Source organism: Pteropus medius, unplaced genomic scaffold, assembly GCF_902729225.1.
Source record: "Pteropus medius unplaced genomic scaffold, Ma_sr-lr_union100, whole genome shotgun sequence".
NCBI lineage: Eukaryota > Metazoa > Chordata > Mammalia > Chiroptera > Pteropodidae > Pteropus > Pteropus medius.
Window position 1 is genome coordinate 5671983 of NW_024349798.1, and position 19060 is coordinate 5691042.

At 40.7% G+C, this 19060-nt stretch overlaps 1 protein-coding gene across 1 annotated transcript in view; it reads right to left on the reverse strand.

Annotated features, from left to right (window-relative positions):
- CREBBP (CREB binding lysine acetyltransferase) overlaps window positions 1–19060 on the reverse strand; it is a 118580-nt gene that overhangs the window by 59972 nt on the left and 39548 nt on the right. Inside the window, 1 exon segment of the mRNA XM_039885162.1 lies at window positions 6268–6444. Within this exon segment, the coding sequence (XP_039741096.1) occupies window positions 6268–6444 (177 nt within the window).

The window sequence follows — 19060 nt, forward strand, 5'->3', positions numbered from 1 at the left end:
TGCATATATCTCTAAACATAAGTAATTTAATTTTTACCAATAATTGAAAAATTGTAAATCAAAATAATGAGACACCATTTTCTGCTATGAAAGGAACGCTGTGAGAACCCTCGCCTTAGGAGCATCATGTAATATTGGTGACCTGGTATGTAGCTTTTGTTGGAAGGTGATATAACAGTATCCATTCAAAAGCCTTAAAATATATGCAGTATGCATTTCTAGAACTTGAATCAGCTCACATACAATTCCTAACCATGAAAGGAGGCTAACATGATGTGGGAGTCACACCGGTTCAACCATGACTCCCCCTGCATGTTAACATTTTGAGCCATGAGTAACAACAGGTGAACACGAAGCATACTGACTCAGCAGCTGCAGGGGCACAGCCTGCTCACCCCACTCCAGTCTTTGCTAGATTTGGCCACAAGCTTTTTGCATGTATCACCTGTCATCATAACTCAACCGTCATTTACTCCTGTCTATCAAATGACTTAAAAGGAAAATCTTTTATATTTACTATGGTATTCCTTAATTTTTAAGGAATCTAACATGTATTTTTATTTGGATTTCTGTTGTTATAGGTTTCAGTAATCAGCGCCAACCCCATTTTTCTATATGCCCTGTATTCTACCCTAAGGATATAATCACAGATGTGCACGAGAGTACGTATAATAAAGTTTAACTTGACATTCTTCCTAGAAAAATAAGTTATTTTCCATTAAGCATCCAAGAATAGGTTATAATGTCTGCTAAGGACTCTAGTGAAAACAGTAAGAAACAGAACTGGCTAAGACAGAACAGGGGACAAAAGTGCTTCCTCCCACCACACAACCCACTGCCCCAAATCCATGGTGGGCTGGGATCCCTGCAGAGAATCCTTCAGATTAACCTGGCCCCAATTTCAATGTCATTGATGGGGTCCAGACCCATGCTCCTCTAACATCCTCCCCGGCCCACCTGGAAACTTTATTTCTCCCCAACCTCCAGTTACAGTCAGAAAATGACACCAAAGCAAACAGGTGGGACAAGGGATTGCTCTGCAATATTTGCTTGTTCTGATTCCCCCAGAAGGGCCCTAGAACAGCTGGGTACGTAAAAGCTTTGGAGTTGTAAAATAAAGAAAATACTCATTAAATACACACAGCTATCAAACTGGGAAGAAGTGATAATCACCTTTGAGATGATAAAGATCAATTGGTATGAAAGAGAACATAGCGGTTTACTGATTTTTTAAAAATAAGATTACTTTACGATTTAAGATTAAGCTCAGGAAAATAACTTAAAACTATTTTAAATTGGATCAAAATGATTTCTAAGTAATCTTCCAAATCAGTGGAAAACAAATGGCTAAGTCAAGAAAGAAAACTCAATGGGCAAGCTGGAGGGCAAAGGTAGAGGGACTGACAACTGGACAAAGACTCCACCCTCTTCCCTGCCTGAAGTTCATTCCTTCCAAATGGGAGAGCTGGTCTTCCAAGGAGTGAGTGGTTACCTGCTATTGCACAAAGAAACCCTACAACATAGAAGTTTCTGAGTCTGTTCCAAAAGCCAAGGTGACAGTTCAACCAAACCTACTGAGTTAATAAGGGGTCTTAAACAGCATCAGACCCACTGACCTGTTCACAAGAATTACCAATTTACAAAAAATTTTTAAGGAATATTTTTCTTGAATACCATCAATATATAAAAACGTTCTTCAAGAATATTTATTATAAAATTTTTCATAACTTGGTAAATTAATCAATTGACTGACAAATTCGTTTGGGTGACTTGAGCCCTATTAGGGCCACTTCAGATGATAGTGGAACAGTTAAAAAATAAAAATAAAAAAAGTTAGGGTGATCAGGGCTGTGAAAAGACTGTTACGGTTCATGACTCTTCAGATGAAGTATTCAAAAGCCTTAAAATATATGCAGTATGCATTTCTAGAACTTACATCTTTGTAAGTTGGATTTGGGGCAGTGGGTTGTGTCCCCTGTTCTGTCTTAGCCAGTTCTATTTCTAGTATTTACATCTTTGGCAGCTACAACTGTCCCCATCCAGACTATCCACTGGGTTACTCTAATGGTCACCTCATTTCTCACAAATGCATGGAAGAAATAACCCCGATATGTGCTGCTAACAGGGAGGCAAAAGTTCTGACACTAGAAGCTGGCAGGTATGCAGCACAGCTTGTTTAAACACTTAGAACCCTCCTACTGGATCTCTACATAAAGTGAAAGAACTGAATGTTCATGAGGTAATTTATGCTTCCACCGAGACGCTTTCATCACTGAAGGGCTATACTAACCACATTCTAGAAAAGACAGCTGGTTGGAAACTCATACAGAAGAGAAAGTTAAATGACCTTAATTTAGAGTACCTGCAATATCTATAGTTGTGCCTGATATTGAAGGACTGTTAAATTTTATCAATTTATAGTTTCCTGATATTTGTTACATATAAGTATTTTGTGCTCAGGTTATGTTTCCCAGCTGATATACATCACCAAAACTAAAGATGAAGAGTTTAAATAGCAGAAGGATTTATATAACTACTGATAAGAATTTTAGACTAAAAGTTATTCTTCAAAGGCCCTCCATACACATTATCTCAGGTGGAGACAATAAGATGAGAATACAAACACTTGGATACTAATAATTATGGATAAATGTTTACCACTTCCCAATCTTTTCCCATGTTTTCCAATTCAATTACTTAGGCACAATTAATAGCCATAGAGTGTTTTTCTACAGAAACTGCTCTTGTGGTGAACAGCTGGTTTGACAAGTCACTAGTCACTTCCATGAGAATGAAACAGCACTCCCCTCAGTCCTGGGGCAGAGGGAAATATTAGACCACCAGTGATTTTTAAATCCCCACTTAGGAAGGACAAGAGGCTAGTGTGTGATTATACAGGAAGATGAGCATCTCTGCAGGGAAGCGCTTGGATACATGAAGCTTAGCCCTGTTCAGTCTTGATCCCTTAGTGATGAGACTGGATACAGGGGACAGAAAATTATGAGACTAGGACAAACAAGGGTAGGCGGGATAGGGAAGCCTTCTGAAGTACTGAAGTGGACACAAAGACCAACAATGTGAGCCCATCCCACAGAGGTACAGCTGGGCATCAGGTCACTCACACTACAGTAGACATGGGCTCTCAAAAATGTTATTTTATCACAGCCACCAGAGAAGCTTGTTAAATTGCAGATTCCAGTGTGAGATTCCTCACATAGTGACCCCATACATCTACTGTAGTGACAAACCTCATCTAGTCTCCCTTCCCCACTGTGATCAACCACCTCCTAGCCACAATCTCTTCTAGCCCAAACCACTGCAATGGTCACTGCCACCCAATGCCCTCCCTGAATTGGCTCCTGCCTGGTCCTCACCATCCTCACACTGCTCTCCCCTCATTTGAGAGTCATCGTTCCCACTGGACTGCCAGTTCCTACACAAACCAGGGCTTTCCCAGTGCCCTGGGGTCTCCATGGCTTATGCTCATCCTTCTGATCTTGCCCTCAAATGTCCCTTCATGGTTCAGCCTTCTCCGATGGCTTCATTTAAGGGGGTCCCTGTGTCAACCTCAACTACTACATGCCACTTAGACCTGTTGGGGCAGTTTGTGTTTTGTAATTATTTGCTTTACATCACCACCACTGCCCCCCAATTTCATAAAAGAGGAGAGAGCTCTACATCATTCACATAGGCATTCCAGGTGTACGTGGGTGTTCAACAAATGTGGCAAATTAAGTGAATGGCCACATCCCTCCCTTTCTTCACACTGCCCAGTGATGATGGAATCCCCTAGAAATAAGGAGAAAAACCAGAGTTCCTTGGTCAATGACCAGTGGCTTATATCATTTCATGAAGAGCTCAAACATAAAGGGCATCAGAATTTTGGCCCTACCTGTTTTGAAGACCAAAGTCAGTTGGGTTTCAAAAGATTACTCCTTATAGCATGACAAAACACAAATAAATTCAAGGCTCTTTTTCATTAATGAGACCTAGATTTTTGGTAACTGCTTTCCCTCACTGAGTAAAAACCTCTGATTCCAAGGGGCCAGATATAATTTAGAAAATCCAAGAAAAACCACAAAACATGTTTAAGGAACTGCAAACAAGCAATATAAGCACGGGCTAGTGAGCACTCCCAGTAGACTTAGAGCTGCTAAAACATGAAATTAGACATAATTAAAAAGAGCTCTGAGCTTTGGAAACAGAAGGCTACAGAGCTTTGAACATACCAAAACTCCCCAGAACCTCAACTTCCTCATCTGTAAAATGGGATGTATAATATCTTTCAAGAGGCCGTTGCAAGAATAAGGTAAAACACAGGGCGTGATGGCACTTAGAATGGTGTTAGGCAAACTGCACCGGCCCTCCTGCTTCTTTATCAGCCCCCTCTTTTTCCTGCCCCAAGAGCATGAAGGCTGTGACTGGGTCAAGCTACTTCAGAGACACACATACTGGCAGAGCCCCCACCCCCGCCTGCCCTCCGAGGACATCACTCAAAGTCTGCCCTACAAAGGCACCTGCTGCGGGTCTCTCACAAAGTCCACATGTACCCCCATGAGAAAGTGGCAGCTAGGAAAACAGTGCAGCTGCCACAGAATACTTCCTCAGTTTAACGTGATATCCTGATAAGGCTGAGGGGGGATGGGTAGAGAAAGAGAGAGGACAAGAAAGACAGGGAGTTAGAGAACTGATTTTATTCCTGTTAAATGTCATAAGACAGACAGAAGGATGAGATGCTGTTGCTACTGCCTCCTCCTATTTCCCAGAGTAGGAGTTCTCAACTGGAAACGACTCTGGGGACGGAGGACGCGAGAAAGGAATGCTATGAGCATCTAGTGGGTAGAAGCCAGGGATATTGTTGAATATCCCACAATACTCAAGACTGGCCCCCACCACAGAGAATAATCCAGCCCCAAATGTCAATCAGTGCTGAAGGAGAAAGGAGCCTTACTCCAGGCCAAGGGTCATCCCCACTGTCCCCACAAGCCCTGGCACAGGTGAAGAGAACCAGAAGCCTCTTTCCAGTCAAGTCTGAACCTGCCCGAAAAAGCACATCACTCCCAGGAATCCAGTCCCATGGAGCAGCACAGGCAGGCAGGGGAACCCAGAACGAAGGGATTCTGCCGCCAAGTTGTGAGTAAAGGAGAAAGGATTGGAAAATAGGGCTGGAGAAGATTTAAAAAGAGAAAAGGAGGAAAATGTTAAGTCAGGATTTCCTAGACTAGAACAGAGGACTGTGAAAACGCAAAAGCTCTTATTCTGAAGCCAAAATGTGCCTAAAATCACACTGAGCAAGCTCAGGTGATGATTGCCAGTGATGATCACCAGCACTGGAGTCCATGCTACTGCCCTCCACCCTCCCAGTGAGGACTGGAAAAGGAAAGGCAGGCAAGATCAAGGAAGTGTGGGTGCCGAATGTCTTCAGACATTTTGCTGCCTTCAGAGCTCAGAGGGGCTGAGCTAAGGGAACAGTGGGATTTATTTCAGGTTCTAGATGTGCATGGCTGGAACAGGAAAATCCTAGAAGGCCAGGTTCCCGGCATCAGGCCCAGAGAAGAAGAGAGTTGGCTGTTTCCAGCCTTGACAGACCACCAAAGGCACAACAGATATTCAGCAGCTATGTAAGCATAGTGAGTTCTGACAAGAGAACATACCTCCCCTTGTTTGGAATTAAGAGTTTCTACTTTGTGGTACAAAAGGGGCTGTTTTTCCACTAATATTTTGGTTAGTTAGGCTGAGAAGTTACAAAGATAATTCCTATTTTATAGGTGGGAAATCTCAGGGAGAATGAAGACATATGAAACTATCAAGTCAGAAATGACACTTAAGTTTCATAGACATGATACAGTCCTTGGAAGATGAATGTCCTTTACTTGACTGTAACACAAATCAGTGGGCTTCTACTGAGAGCCTCAACAACTAACAGAAAGTGTGAGAAAAGCCTGTCTCTTGAATTCTCTTGGCTCTACTACTGAATTAACTCTGACTCTGGAGAGAAAGGTAAAATGATTCACAGTCATAAACCCTATTCCTCCACAAAGGGAGCCTGGGAGAACTGACTGAATCATCTCTACCTAGCCCTCTGATTTCCAGCTCATCACAGAAAATGTAAACTCACTTTACATCTTTTGAGAGAGATCTACTCATAAAAAATAGGGGTTATTTTCCTACCATCTATGACATACTTTAGTTGCAGATCTTCACTGTCAGCATGATAAAATCCACACAGTAAACCACCCACAGCTCTGAGAGTCAAGGGCAACTTACCATGTTTGGCACGTTGGTGACTGAAGCATTCTTGATGTCTGCAGGGAAGGGAGGCAAACTAGTGACCACATTCTGTTTGCTGGGTAACTGGGGGTTCACTCCGGGGGCTCCCATTGGCTGCCCTCCAGTTTGACTAAAGGGTTGTCCAAAGGGACTTGTGTTACCAGTCATTCCCATCTGAAACAAAAAGAGGCAACATCAGCTCTCAGGACAATCACATATAAAAGGAAGTGTCTTAGAAATGCTCACTTTGACCCACTGAAGCTTTTCCTGTGAAAGCCTTCATATCAATTATAAATTAAAGGCTCATTCTCAGGATTCACAGGATTATGAACAGAGCAACTTGCTCAAACAGCTAACATTAAGGCAGAAGACTAACGAAACTGCCTGCAACAGCTACACCTGTTCCCTCTTCCTAAACATCACCCTAAGAGCCAGCACTCTCCTACCCTTACCCTCAGCCATACTCCTCACCCAATTCTCTGACCCCAATAGTGGGACCAGCACATTATGATAATCATTTGGAAAATGAAACCTTCCAGAATCACTGACAAAGAGTTCCTTCAGCTTAATCCTGAATTACTCTTTAAGTAATTAGTTTCTTTCAGGTTTCCCCATCAGATTTAAACTAAATTTCTATTAGAGCAAAACACATAGTAGAAGTACTGTAAAGAAGCATTATAATGTCTGGGATTTGCTTTAAAATAACTTAATGATGAAAGAGGTAGCAACAAGAAAGAGGACTAGATGACAAATGACAGGTATGCAAATAGAGAGCTGTTATATTATCCTCTCTAATACTATAAACCTTTGAAATTTTCCATAATAAAGTTTTTTTTTAAACTAGTGAAATAAAATAAAAAGGATAAAGGCAAGAAAAGGAAGGAGGAACCCCCACCTATGCCTCTGCAAGGGCCTGCAACCAACCACTTAATTCTCCTCCAGTCCACAGACCCAGGCTGGATTACCTAAGAACATCTCAGGTCTGATTGCCACAGGAGTCAACTTGGGAACCCCCAAATTGATATCCTGATGCTCACCTGCCCCCTTGGGAGGAACAGAGACTAATCATTAAGAAGCTGGCTTTTCTCATGGCCTGCCTTTACTCTTTCACAAAGTTGTAACATCCTATCTGCTCACTCTACTTTTCTGGTGTCTTGGTGCGTTTGATGTTAGGAAACTGGGAGGAAGGGGTTCTCCCAGGGAAGACCTCCTGGGGAGGGCATTCCCATTCAAGAAATTGTGGCTTCTTTCTCTCGACCTGCCTTATATTGTGACTGCTGTTCCAGTCCATTCACCAGGGGTAATTTAACATTCCTTCTATAAACTTCAAACTTCACTTGTGTCTTGAACAAGACAAATTGCATTATTTCTTTCAGCTCTAAAATTTTAGGTTGCAAACAAATCAACCCTTAACACAACTGACCCTTTTCTGCTGAAATGTTTGTATAAAAACACAAATAAAACCAAACTAGTGTAACCAAAAAGATCTGTTCTGTGCATTTTCATATGCACAGGTGGTTTCCACGTGTAGCCCTCACAGCTGACATTTCTCCCTTTTGAAAGTGAACATATTCTAGCTGCCACTTTTGCTCTATTTGCTTTGAGTAAATGAAAACAAATTTAAATTCAACTGAAATTCAAATTCAACTTAAACAAATTCTTTCAAAAAGCCCACTAATTAGGCTCAACTTTGAGTTCTGATGACTTAATCAAGGTAAGATACTGGTAGCTCAGTAAACTTTTAATAAAAAGGGCATTTCTGACTCTCAACTAGGTTTTCAGGTGTTATTTGAAACTCAGATCTGAAGCACGAATTTATATTTTCAGAAAGTATTACACTAAATTAACTCTCTGTAACGAGCATTTCTCTCAGGATTTGTTTTACTGCATAAAATCAAACTGCTGCAACAATTTTTTTTAGATAGAAGCCCAAGAATTTGGGGAATGGAGTTACAATTTCCATTTCTTAAATTTCATTTACATCTACTAGGACCACATATTCAGAAGATACATGCATACATTCTCCTGAATCCATCCCAGTTAGCCAGCCTCCCTCCTCACCGCACCCTGCTATCTGAAAGTAAAGTGTTCCTATGAAACCTTTCATAAGCCAAAATGGTGTAGAGCAAAGAAGCAATTACCATTAACTTATATGGAAATTATTTCACATGTTCCCAAACCCCCCAAATAACCTACCAAATCATACCAAATAACATATAAATCCTAAAATAACACTAACATATAATAAAAGCAGGAATATGATAAATACACACCACGCTTTGCACACCCACCAATCCACTCAAGCAATAGACTTTCCATTTTATCCATTACTGGATGCCCACTAAAACAGAACACCTTGCTACTTGCAGAATCAGCAGTAATTTCAGCATCTTTCAAGATTCTCACTCTCTGCATGTGTGTAAATAGTATGAATGGTGGATGCAGGCAAGTTCAATGCACACAAAATGTGTTTATTTCATTCACCATGATCAAAATGTTTAATTACATCCAGTTTTACAGTATACGTTAACACCCTCATGAGCTTTCTTAGGCTTTTCTGACTTTAGGATACATCTTGCTAACGGATGAACAGCATAAATCAAGAGAAAGCCTGAATGCTCAGACACAGTTCAAAGCTACAGCAGCTTGATGCTGAGATGTGGAGGGTGGTTCCTGGGAAAGGAGCTTGGCAGGACCACTCTTGTAGCTCAGGGTGTGCACTGCCTCTATCATGTTTGATGCAGAACAAACTCTGAACACTGTTTTCACTTTTCACATATTTTCATAGACGTAAAAATCCTCTTCATATTTTTTCCAGTAACGAAACAAGTACTAACCTAGGTCTTTCAGAAAAGTGAAGTGGCATAATGTGAACAAAAAGCAGGGGATACCTATATTTACCCTGCTCCTGCTGTGACCCAACCCTGATTCTGTGCAGAGACAGTTTTCCTACTTGTCATGTAGCTCACTCCTTACAACCACCAATTTGAAAATCCAGGTCACTCTGGAAGTTTCTAGCATCAACAAACCCAAGTGGATGGCAGCTGGTGTGGGAGCGGGGAAGGAGACATAACTTGTCCTTCCAAGTCACACCGACAGTCCAAGATAGTTGCCCCTTTTGTGCAGAGAGGAAAATAAATACCAAGAGACCAAAGAACTCCCAAAGGGGTCCTGTAGGTCCCAAAGTTCACTCAGCATGTTTCAAAAATCCTATTTCTAAAACATTGTACACACACACACATTTTTTTTTTTGTAGAGAACTTTTATGAGATTATTTAAGCCAAACTGACGACATATGCTGGGGAGTAAGATCTCAAATATTCCTTAAAACACTATAAATATTTTTGACAACATTCCTTAGATCACCTTGCCACAGTGAAAATATGGTGGGTGTGTGGTCTGTCTGGTACACTGGGTACTACTTGCCTGGTGAGCCTCTGGGGCAAAGTATTTTCTAACTGGTTGAATCAAAGTGTTATGGAGGTTTTAGAGTACTCTGATTTCATCAGGAAATTTTTTTGGGCCTTTTTCTTTTTGATCATCCAATACTGAAGGAAATATTTCAACATGGTCTTGATCCTCACGGGGCAAGAACCAAGGGAAAGTCAAAAATCACAGACAGCAGTGAAGGAACAAGGAATATCCAGCTTGCAGTGGACTGACTATACATTTTAAAAGTAGGAAACGTTCCCCTCCTGAGCCTATGACAACAAACACACCCCAGAGATGAATCAAGGCGAGTCCGGGCTACCTGTGGGAGATCAGGCTCTACTGTCAGGACTCAGGTCTCTCAGTCGAGGGCCAACCCCAGCTTTCCTTAACCAGTCAGAGTTAACAGGAAGGAGACCAAAAGACAGTCTTCCAATAGGCCACTGCTGCCCAGTTCCCAAGTAAGGCATCCGCCCCCTCCTGTTTCCCAAGTCCCAAACCATCTCCTGGCAAGCACTGGTAGAACCAGAGGCTGTTCTCCAGTCCTAGCCTGAAGTTTAGGTAAAAGCCATTAGACTTCTATTCTACTACTATTGTCCTTTGATCAGATCAGACATTCCCAAGTCTAGGCTAACACACATATTTTTAGCATCAATGCTCAACAAAATAGTCAAATCAAGATGTCTAATTTCAATTAATAAAAATCTACATATTTCTTTTAATTTCTTGACAGTTATTTGATATCAATTTAGTAAACCTGGCTTTATTTTCAACTGAAGTTTATCAGGATTTGGTTTAAGGCTGCTTGAGAGCCACCACATACCCTTCTCAATAAAATTCAAAAAGTAGAACAGCAGAAATAAGCAACTGTTAAGTTGATAGCAAACATTTATATAAATTTATATAATTTATATGAATAAATTAAAGCCCATGGGAATGAATATTCTGCTTTATTCAGTAGTAACCCATACATGTTAAATTGTCCTTTTACTCTATTCTTCCACAGACCTTTTAAGCATTTAATTCAAGTTCAGTCGCAAAAAAACAGAAAAAAGTTAATTATATTAAGTGCCTAACAAAGGCAAGCTCTCCTATAATGAAATCTAAATTAAAGAACACCTTATAGGTCTATCACGTTTTCCCATGAAAAAGCATTATTGTAACCAAGTATATAAACCAAATGTTTGAGAATCTACTTTGTATCTATCACTTTAACAAAAGAATAAAGACATAACCTATGTACAAGAAAAGAACAAAGTAGATAAGAAGGGAAAAAATAGAGTGTCAGATCTGGAGGCCTGCTCACCCCTCTGCCAAGGATGAATATTAAGTATTAACATTAGTATGACTCTAAAGCATAAGATCCAATGAGGAAAAACTCTTTACAGTTTAGTTTTTTAAAAATGTGAACAAGGCCTACATTAGCCTTTATTACCAAAACAAAGATAATGTCTAAATTCTAGAGATGATACCTGGTCTATCAGTCCAAAACTGCTGAAGTTGAGAGCTGTCTGGCAAGTAGGTGAGTAACAACTATCCACACAAGAGAGACAGGGTAGAAGATGCTTCCCTTTCTACTCTGACAGACAAGTACTATAGATATGCCATAGAAAGTACAAAAAAACTATACAACCGTATGGCATTATCTGTCATAATACTTATATGACAATTCATCCTGAATCTGTCTTGGACACAAAACCAGGATAAAATTTGCCTTCCTGAAACATATGTCTCCTCTGTGTCCTCAGGCCCCAGAACATAGTGGGTACTTAATTAGTATTTGGGGAAGGAACCAAATAAATAAACACTCTAAGAGACCACGTATCAGGCAGCCCCTTGAACAACAAAAACCCCTGAGGGCACAGGCAATCAAAGAACTCTGGGCCAGTCACAAAGCCAGGCATAAATGAGGGTCATCATCAGCTGGAGGGGGAACTAGAAGAAGCAGTAACAGTCTCTTTTCTATCTTCTAAATGTCTGCCATGAGAATTTCAGCTACTCGTTGGAGTGGACAGGCAGTCCACTTGCCTACGCTGAAAGACTGAATGTACTATGCCCTCAGAGTTGGTTTTAAAGGATGATGACAGATTTGTGTCCTATCAGAGTATATATATGGGATTCTGGTCTGGCTGTAAAACAAGTCTTCTGTGCTACATCTACTGGGCCAGCAAACTCTTGGCTCTGGTACAAGGTCCCAGCCATGACCCAACCTAGAGCTTTCCAATTGGTGTGCTGAAATACTTATCCATCAGCTTCAGCGGTCACCTCTTCTGCTGACCTCTGTGTGTGGAACAAATATTTTCATTTTCTACTTGTGTCATGATATGACAACTATCAATATATTAAGAAGAAAACAAGCTCTGGGCTCCCAAAGAACAGGATGATTTTCTCCACTACACTAACCTGGAGAATATCTCTACTACTCACCAAACAAGGCAAAACTGAAAACCAAAGAATTAATTAGAGTTTAAGAAGAAATAACACATATTAAAAGGTTTAGAACAAACTGAAATGGTATAGAATGGATCATCAAAATTAAGTTTCTCCCAGAATAGTTTTCTACACTAGTAGCAAGGCAAGTATCCATTTTCTTGCTCCTTTGTAGCAAAAGAGGACAAAAAATGCTTTGCAGTTAGGACCACCATAGGTTGTAAATCCTCTCCCATTATCAGCAACCCAACTCCCTTGGGATAAGGCGTGGGCCAAGGACTGTCTTGGCAGTTTGTGGTGTGTGTGTGTGGGCGGAGGGGTGTGGGGGGTGGTAGGGAGTAGGGAGGCGTCTGGGGAGGAGGATTAAGTGGTTACACCTGTCCAAATTTTGTGTGATGTGTATTTTGAGAGAAAAGGCCATTAGATTTTCAAAGAGGGTCCTAAGACCCCAGCCTCTCACAACTCTTAGGGAAGAAGGGCAAGTTCTCCCCAGATCTCACATAAAGGCCTTTCCCAGTAGACAGTCTCCAATCACCCTCACAAATGAACTCTCCTTGATATTACCTCCAAAATATCTCTTGAAATACTCAAGAGAAGGGTCAGATCATAACCATTTATGAGCTAAAAGCCTGATGGGGACACACTATGTGACCAAAGAATATCTAGAACAGGAGAGAAAAGGGAGGATGTACAGGACTGGAGTACAGCCAGAAACATGCCATCACTCATGATTTCACTTAAGAGTCAGCCAGGCCCTCAAAAATACTTTCAGCAGCAACAAATGCTGAGTTTGATGTGGTTTCAATGAGACCACTAAAAATATTGTTTTCAAAAGCTGAATTCTTCAGTTTTCCTCACACCTTGATATACACTTAAAACCACAGCACACAGCAGAGTGATCAGAGGAAGTACTATTGGGGGAGGGAGGTGGTACTCATGCTGGTCAGAAAACATATAGAAAGGAAACAAAATATGACCTTCGGCAATAAGCTTAGTACAGACAAATGCACAAGGCAGAACTGTAAGTTGGAAGGGTCTCAAAGATTATTTGTTTAAAACATATCACTCTGCGGATAGGGAAAGGGTAGCCCAGAAACCTTAGGAACCCAGCAAATCCGTTGGAGAACTCGCCATGAAGCTTTCCTGTCCCCAGTACAGAGGCATTGCCCAGTGCCATGAAGCTTGTCACCCCCTTATGAAGCAGAACCGTGACTCCTCCAGGCATACCCTGACTTGCACACGACAAAGGTAGACAGAGATAGACTCAGTCCACAAAGACCAAGCATTAACATCTGTTTTTGAAAAAACAAAACAAAAATTTTACTGGAACTCAGCCACAATAATATTTAATTCAGAGAGCAGTAAGTGCTGTGGTTAAATGTAGGACTCTGGGGTTATTCACTTGGTCTGAGGGTGGCTCCGCCACTTGCTGTGTGACCTTGGACAATTTAAACCTCTCTATGCCTTGGTTTTATCATCTGTAAAAGGGAGATAGATAATAGTGCCTCCTCTGGGGGTTGTGTGAGAATTAAACAACTTCACATACGTGAAACACCAAGAGTAACTGACATACTGTAAGTGCTAAAGGTGTTGGCTGGTATTTATTATTTGGCTTTGGGAAGAATCATGTAATTTTTTTCATTTATTATTTGGCTTTGGGAAGAATCATGTAATTTTTTTCATTAAATATGCTTAAGGTAATAATAATAAGAAAAAAAAAGAATGTTTCCAGAGGCCATGTGATTCTGAGGAGTGGTTCAAATAAGTAGGATCAGAGGTAGAAGCCAGCTGGAATTACTGGCATTTGATTATGAGACATTTTCAGAGGCACATGAAATAAACCTGTAATGAAAACAATCTTGTACATTTATTAGCTGTAGAAATACTTTTAATAAACAATTATTTTCAAATTGTCCCACCAGATCACAAACATTTCCAAGTATTCACTCTAGATTGTTTTCCAGCTTTAAAAAAACAATATTCACAATGTTCATTTCAAACTTAAAATATATTATAAGCAGTAACAAGATAGGATCAAAATTCCATAGCCCAACCTTCCTGGGTTGAAATTTAAATCAAATTTCCGTAGCTCAACCTTCCTGGGTTGAAATTTAAATCAAAGAGGAATGGAACAAGAAAGAACATTCACAAAAAAGAAATTGTAGCTACTCCCACTTGTAAGTGGGCCATGACATAAGTAACAAATGCTCCACTTTATGTGGCTCTGACCTAACCTGACATGTTTATTAACCTGAAGTTTTTGGCGTCTTTCTTCATACATTGGTATACATGTAAAACCACAAATTTATAAAAGGTGTGTAAAAACAGAATTTATTACACCACGAGCAAAATTTGCCAAATAATTTAAGAGCCAGAAGTATTCATTCTTTTCAATGACATAAAGAACCAGAACTAACCCAGAGTATCGCCATATCATTTGTAAAGCCAAAAGCGTTTTCTCTTGGCAACCTACCACTGTTGAAAGAAAGCCAAGAAAAGCAGTTTTCATGGAAAGACGTGGCTGTATTCAGTTGTCTGCTATCACCCACTTGCTCTTGGAATCCTTCCAGTACCTCAACTTGGCAAATAAAGAATAAGTAGAAATAGGCAACAGATTGTAATTCCAAAGACTTTGCTTGGCCATCCAGAGTCACCTGGAGTTAAGAGACCTGGGCTGGAGACCCCAAGCACTTCTCACTGGACTCAGCTCCTACGATGATGCCAACTTTTAAAGAGTTCAGGGAAATACACAGCTCCCAAGTCTGCACACTTTCCTTAAGCTGATAAATCAGAACTAGGAGATGGGTGAAAGTACTTAGCAACTCCCATAGTATTTCATTTGGATGCTATGTAACTAGAATGTGACTTAAAAAGTAGTGTGGAAACTCCTTAAGGGAAAGTGATAGGACAGCAAATCACTGCCCCAGCCTCAGGCCTAGGCCCTCATCTGTATTCACCCAATTGCTCTAGAAACTTTCAGTAACAAAATCTGTACCCTAACATTGTTGGCATATCTGGGTGGCTCACAATAGTTAAATATATCAGCTCTCTAGGTTGTAGTCTGCAATAATTCACAAGCAAAAGCATAGGGTCAAGGTCAGTAGGAGAAATGTTTGTAATCTGGGTTCTACCACTAATCAGGTGTGTGACTGGGACAACCTTCTTTCCCTTCTAAGTCTTAGTTCTCCTCAGATATAAAACGTGAAGCATTTAGATGACCACTAGATGATCTTTAAAGTTCCTTCAGATCCTAAAATCCGATCAAGTTTTTGATTTTTAAACAATTAGTACTTGAATTACATGAGATCTGTATTCTTGCAAGGTCCAGTTACTTGCGATGAGTGACAATGGGAGACTCATAGAGTCTGCTGAGCCAAGCCCCAGCCCCTGGACCAGGAGGACCGCAATGCTCCTTGTGGGGTGGCCAGTGGCCTGTCCAAGAGACCAGAAATTTTGTAAGGTACTCCTTGCCACTCACAATGCACAGGGCCCAGGCTTTCCACAGCTTTGCACCCTCCACACCATTTCCCAGAGTACGGTACAGATGGTACCACTAAGCCAAGACAAAATAATCCAACGTGACAGAGATGAAACTTAAATCAATTACTTCCCCTAATTTTTCCAGGTCTTAACATCTTTTTAGGTAGAAAAGCAGCTTCTTTAGGATTGAGTACTGCTTTCAAGCAAAGCCAAGCAAGCCCACAGTGGCCGTGGAGAAAGTAGAGGAAAGAGGAAATGATAAAAGAATAGGAGAGAAAATAGGAGAAAAAAAAATATATTTTATAAAGAGTGAATCTTTATAAAGACAAATTTTAATTTACATTGTAGCTCAGCTACAGCACAATGGACTAGAGATTTGAGCTTTAAAAATAAGTCATTCAATGAAACTAATAAGCCTTTACCCCAAACCCTCTGCAGGGAGAGCTCTCCTGTTCCTCCTTTATGTATTTACCATCCACTATGACAGTGACGAAACAGCACAGAGAAGGCAATAGAGAAACAAGGTAAAACCCACACAGGTAATGCAGGAATTCAGGGAAAGGAGAGGTGAAGATGGGACTGAACATGCAAAGAAGGTTTTAGCTTCACTGCTGGGGCAGGAAGACCAGCATGTGGAGATGAGTCCCAGGAGGCAGGTGTGAGGACACAAATTCAGGGCTTCCCCCTGACAACCTCCTGGCTTCAAGAAGAGAACTAGAGAGAATAAAGGAAGGTCCTGTCCAGCTTATTAAATGCCATAAATCTCAAACTGTGAAACACTCGAAAACATAGCAGTGTTTTGCCATGTGACTTTTTATACCTAACCAAAAAGTAAGACGTGTAAGTTCTAACAAAAATATAGTTGGTGCAGTAAAATGTTCTCTGTCATCCCCACTGGTGAGGAGATGGAGCAGGAAGAAGACTTTGAGGATGCTCAGAGCTACCTTAATATTCAATACATTCTGCACCTTGTTCTGAAAGATAAAGGTGAAAGCACCTGGAACAGGAAAGTTATGACACCGACGTAAGGCAGTGGTAGTGGTGTTAAAAATAAAAGTTTTTACTATAAAAAGGCACTCATTAATAACGAGAAAATTGTCTTTTTTTTAAAGGGATACAAAATGTATAATCCCCATAACTAACGCATGTGTGTGTGCATGGGCGTGTGTATACACACACATATACAGCAGAGAGAACAAAAAATATTTAATAGCGATAACTAGAGGGTTTTACAGGTGATTATTTTTTTTTATATTTTCCATATTATTTGAATTCTCTACACAATGCGTTACTTTATCATAAGGAGGAAAAGGTTTTTTTTAAACCATTCTCTACTCAAATATTATGATTACCCATAATGACAGGATGACCCACTGTTTGGCAGCACAGCTGTACTTAAAATATTAATTTAAGCTGTCACTAAACAAAACTAGGTAGATCAAACTGATTATGACTGCCAGAGATTACTTCGGGGTGGTAATTTAAATCAAATTCACCCTCGTTATAACATGGCTATGAGTTGTAACACTTTGCTCTAATGTATTATACATGTGACCAGAAAAAAGCCTGAACAAGGCTCAGCCACTCAGACATCTACCACCACTGTTTACAAAGAAGGCTGGAAGGAGGGAAAAGAGAAGCAGATGCAGTCAACCACCAATCAGAATATAAAAAGCTGTATATTCTCTTCTAATAGTTTATGTATATTGACTTGGAAATCACATGGCTGACTCTTGGTATAATAAAAGCACAATTATCTTGCTTTCTTCTCTGGTTCATAGTTTAGGCAGCAAGGGATACCATTTCATCCAAATCTATCTGGTACCTACATTTTGGAGAACAAGAGGCAAGAGATCAGAGGGAATTACCAGAATGTGTTTAGCTCCCAGGTAATAAGGTGCATTTATAATTGGAAAGTACCTATGTAAGGACAGACCTTTCCTGGCAAGGAGATGATCTAGAAGCTCTCTTTTGGCCTAACTCTCCCTAAAGCCTATCTGCCTCCTAGCTCTCTCTCAGTTCTTAGCAATGATACTCTTATCTTTGGAATAGTGGAAGTTGGAAAAGCTGTGACAATATACATGCTTATCAACCATGAGGGTGATATCTATTAAACATCATCTAGGAGAGAAATACCATGAAGAGAAATACTTTGTGGAGGCACAAAGTACTCAGGGCCACATCTTTCCAAGCTCAAGGTAAGAGACACAAGCTACAAGAAAACTTGATGTGCTCTGTCTGTAGGTGGCACTGACATCGACTGCTAAATGGAATTTGAAAAGAGAGAGAGGATTCCTGGCCTGGGCAAGGAGGGGCAGGAGATGGACAACAACAGGGCTCAAGCGGTCAAACCTCAGCTGGGCCTGGAAAGTCCGGCTAAACACTAACAGTAATATTCACTGCAATAGCTGCTGTTCTGCATCCTCCCCGTGAATGAGAATATGGTAAGACATATCAGAAAGAGGCTTGGGTACCCAACAGGCCTAGAGAAGTTATTCTTGCAGTTTCAGAATGTATCTCTACTCAAATATCCACAATGGGACTCGATGACCAGCTATCTGGCTGGGAGTTGATAGATCTCAGCTATTAATCAAAATAAACATTGAGACTGGAGAGAGCAGGAGTAAGCTGGTTATTAATGCTGCTGATCACTCTTAAAAGGTAAACACTGTCTCAGAAGAGCATTCACAACATTGACAGAACGAAAGCTCTCTCTAAGCAGATCCAGACAGACTTGATCTGAGTCACAGTCTCCCCTTTTCAGGCCACTTCCACCTCTGCACACCTTTCCTTCGGTGAACCCACATGTAGCTGCAGCACACCTAGGCGCAGCCACACCCCAACAACTATGAGAGTAAGACTGCCAAGCAGGCTAGGCCTCCTGTTCGACAGTAAATCTCCAAGCAAAATGTGCCAGGTTTTCAGAGGAGAAAACATGCTCCGTACCCTCCCCTTGGTCTGTCCCTTATCTCTATGACCCAGTGCTTCCCACCATAACCCTATCAATCAGAATGGCTGCTCATTGGTGCAATCATACACCCTTGAATGCCTGCACACAGGGCTGCTTGGACTTCCAGTTTCTGGCTGAAATGGAACAGCACATAGGAAAACAGTCTGAAAACCACTAAGCACTATGTAATCTTGAGGTGGCTTTGAGATCTCTTTCTAAAAATAGAGTGCAGAAAAACTCTACCATTAGGATTCTCTAAAGCGAATAGATTTTCTACAATACTGAAAACAGGCATGCATTCTGACTGTAACAATTTACAAAGTCAATAATTCTAAGACAATGTTTAAAGCTGGTATTGCCTACTATTATCTATCTCTTGCCTTCTTCTAGAAAGGATTTAAGATGGCTAGTTTTCCAGTTCATTCTTCATATATTTGGCAGAAAAACATAAAGTGAATAATACAGCTCATTATTGAGGGTATGAAGTTTCTACTTGGTAAA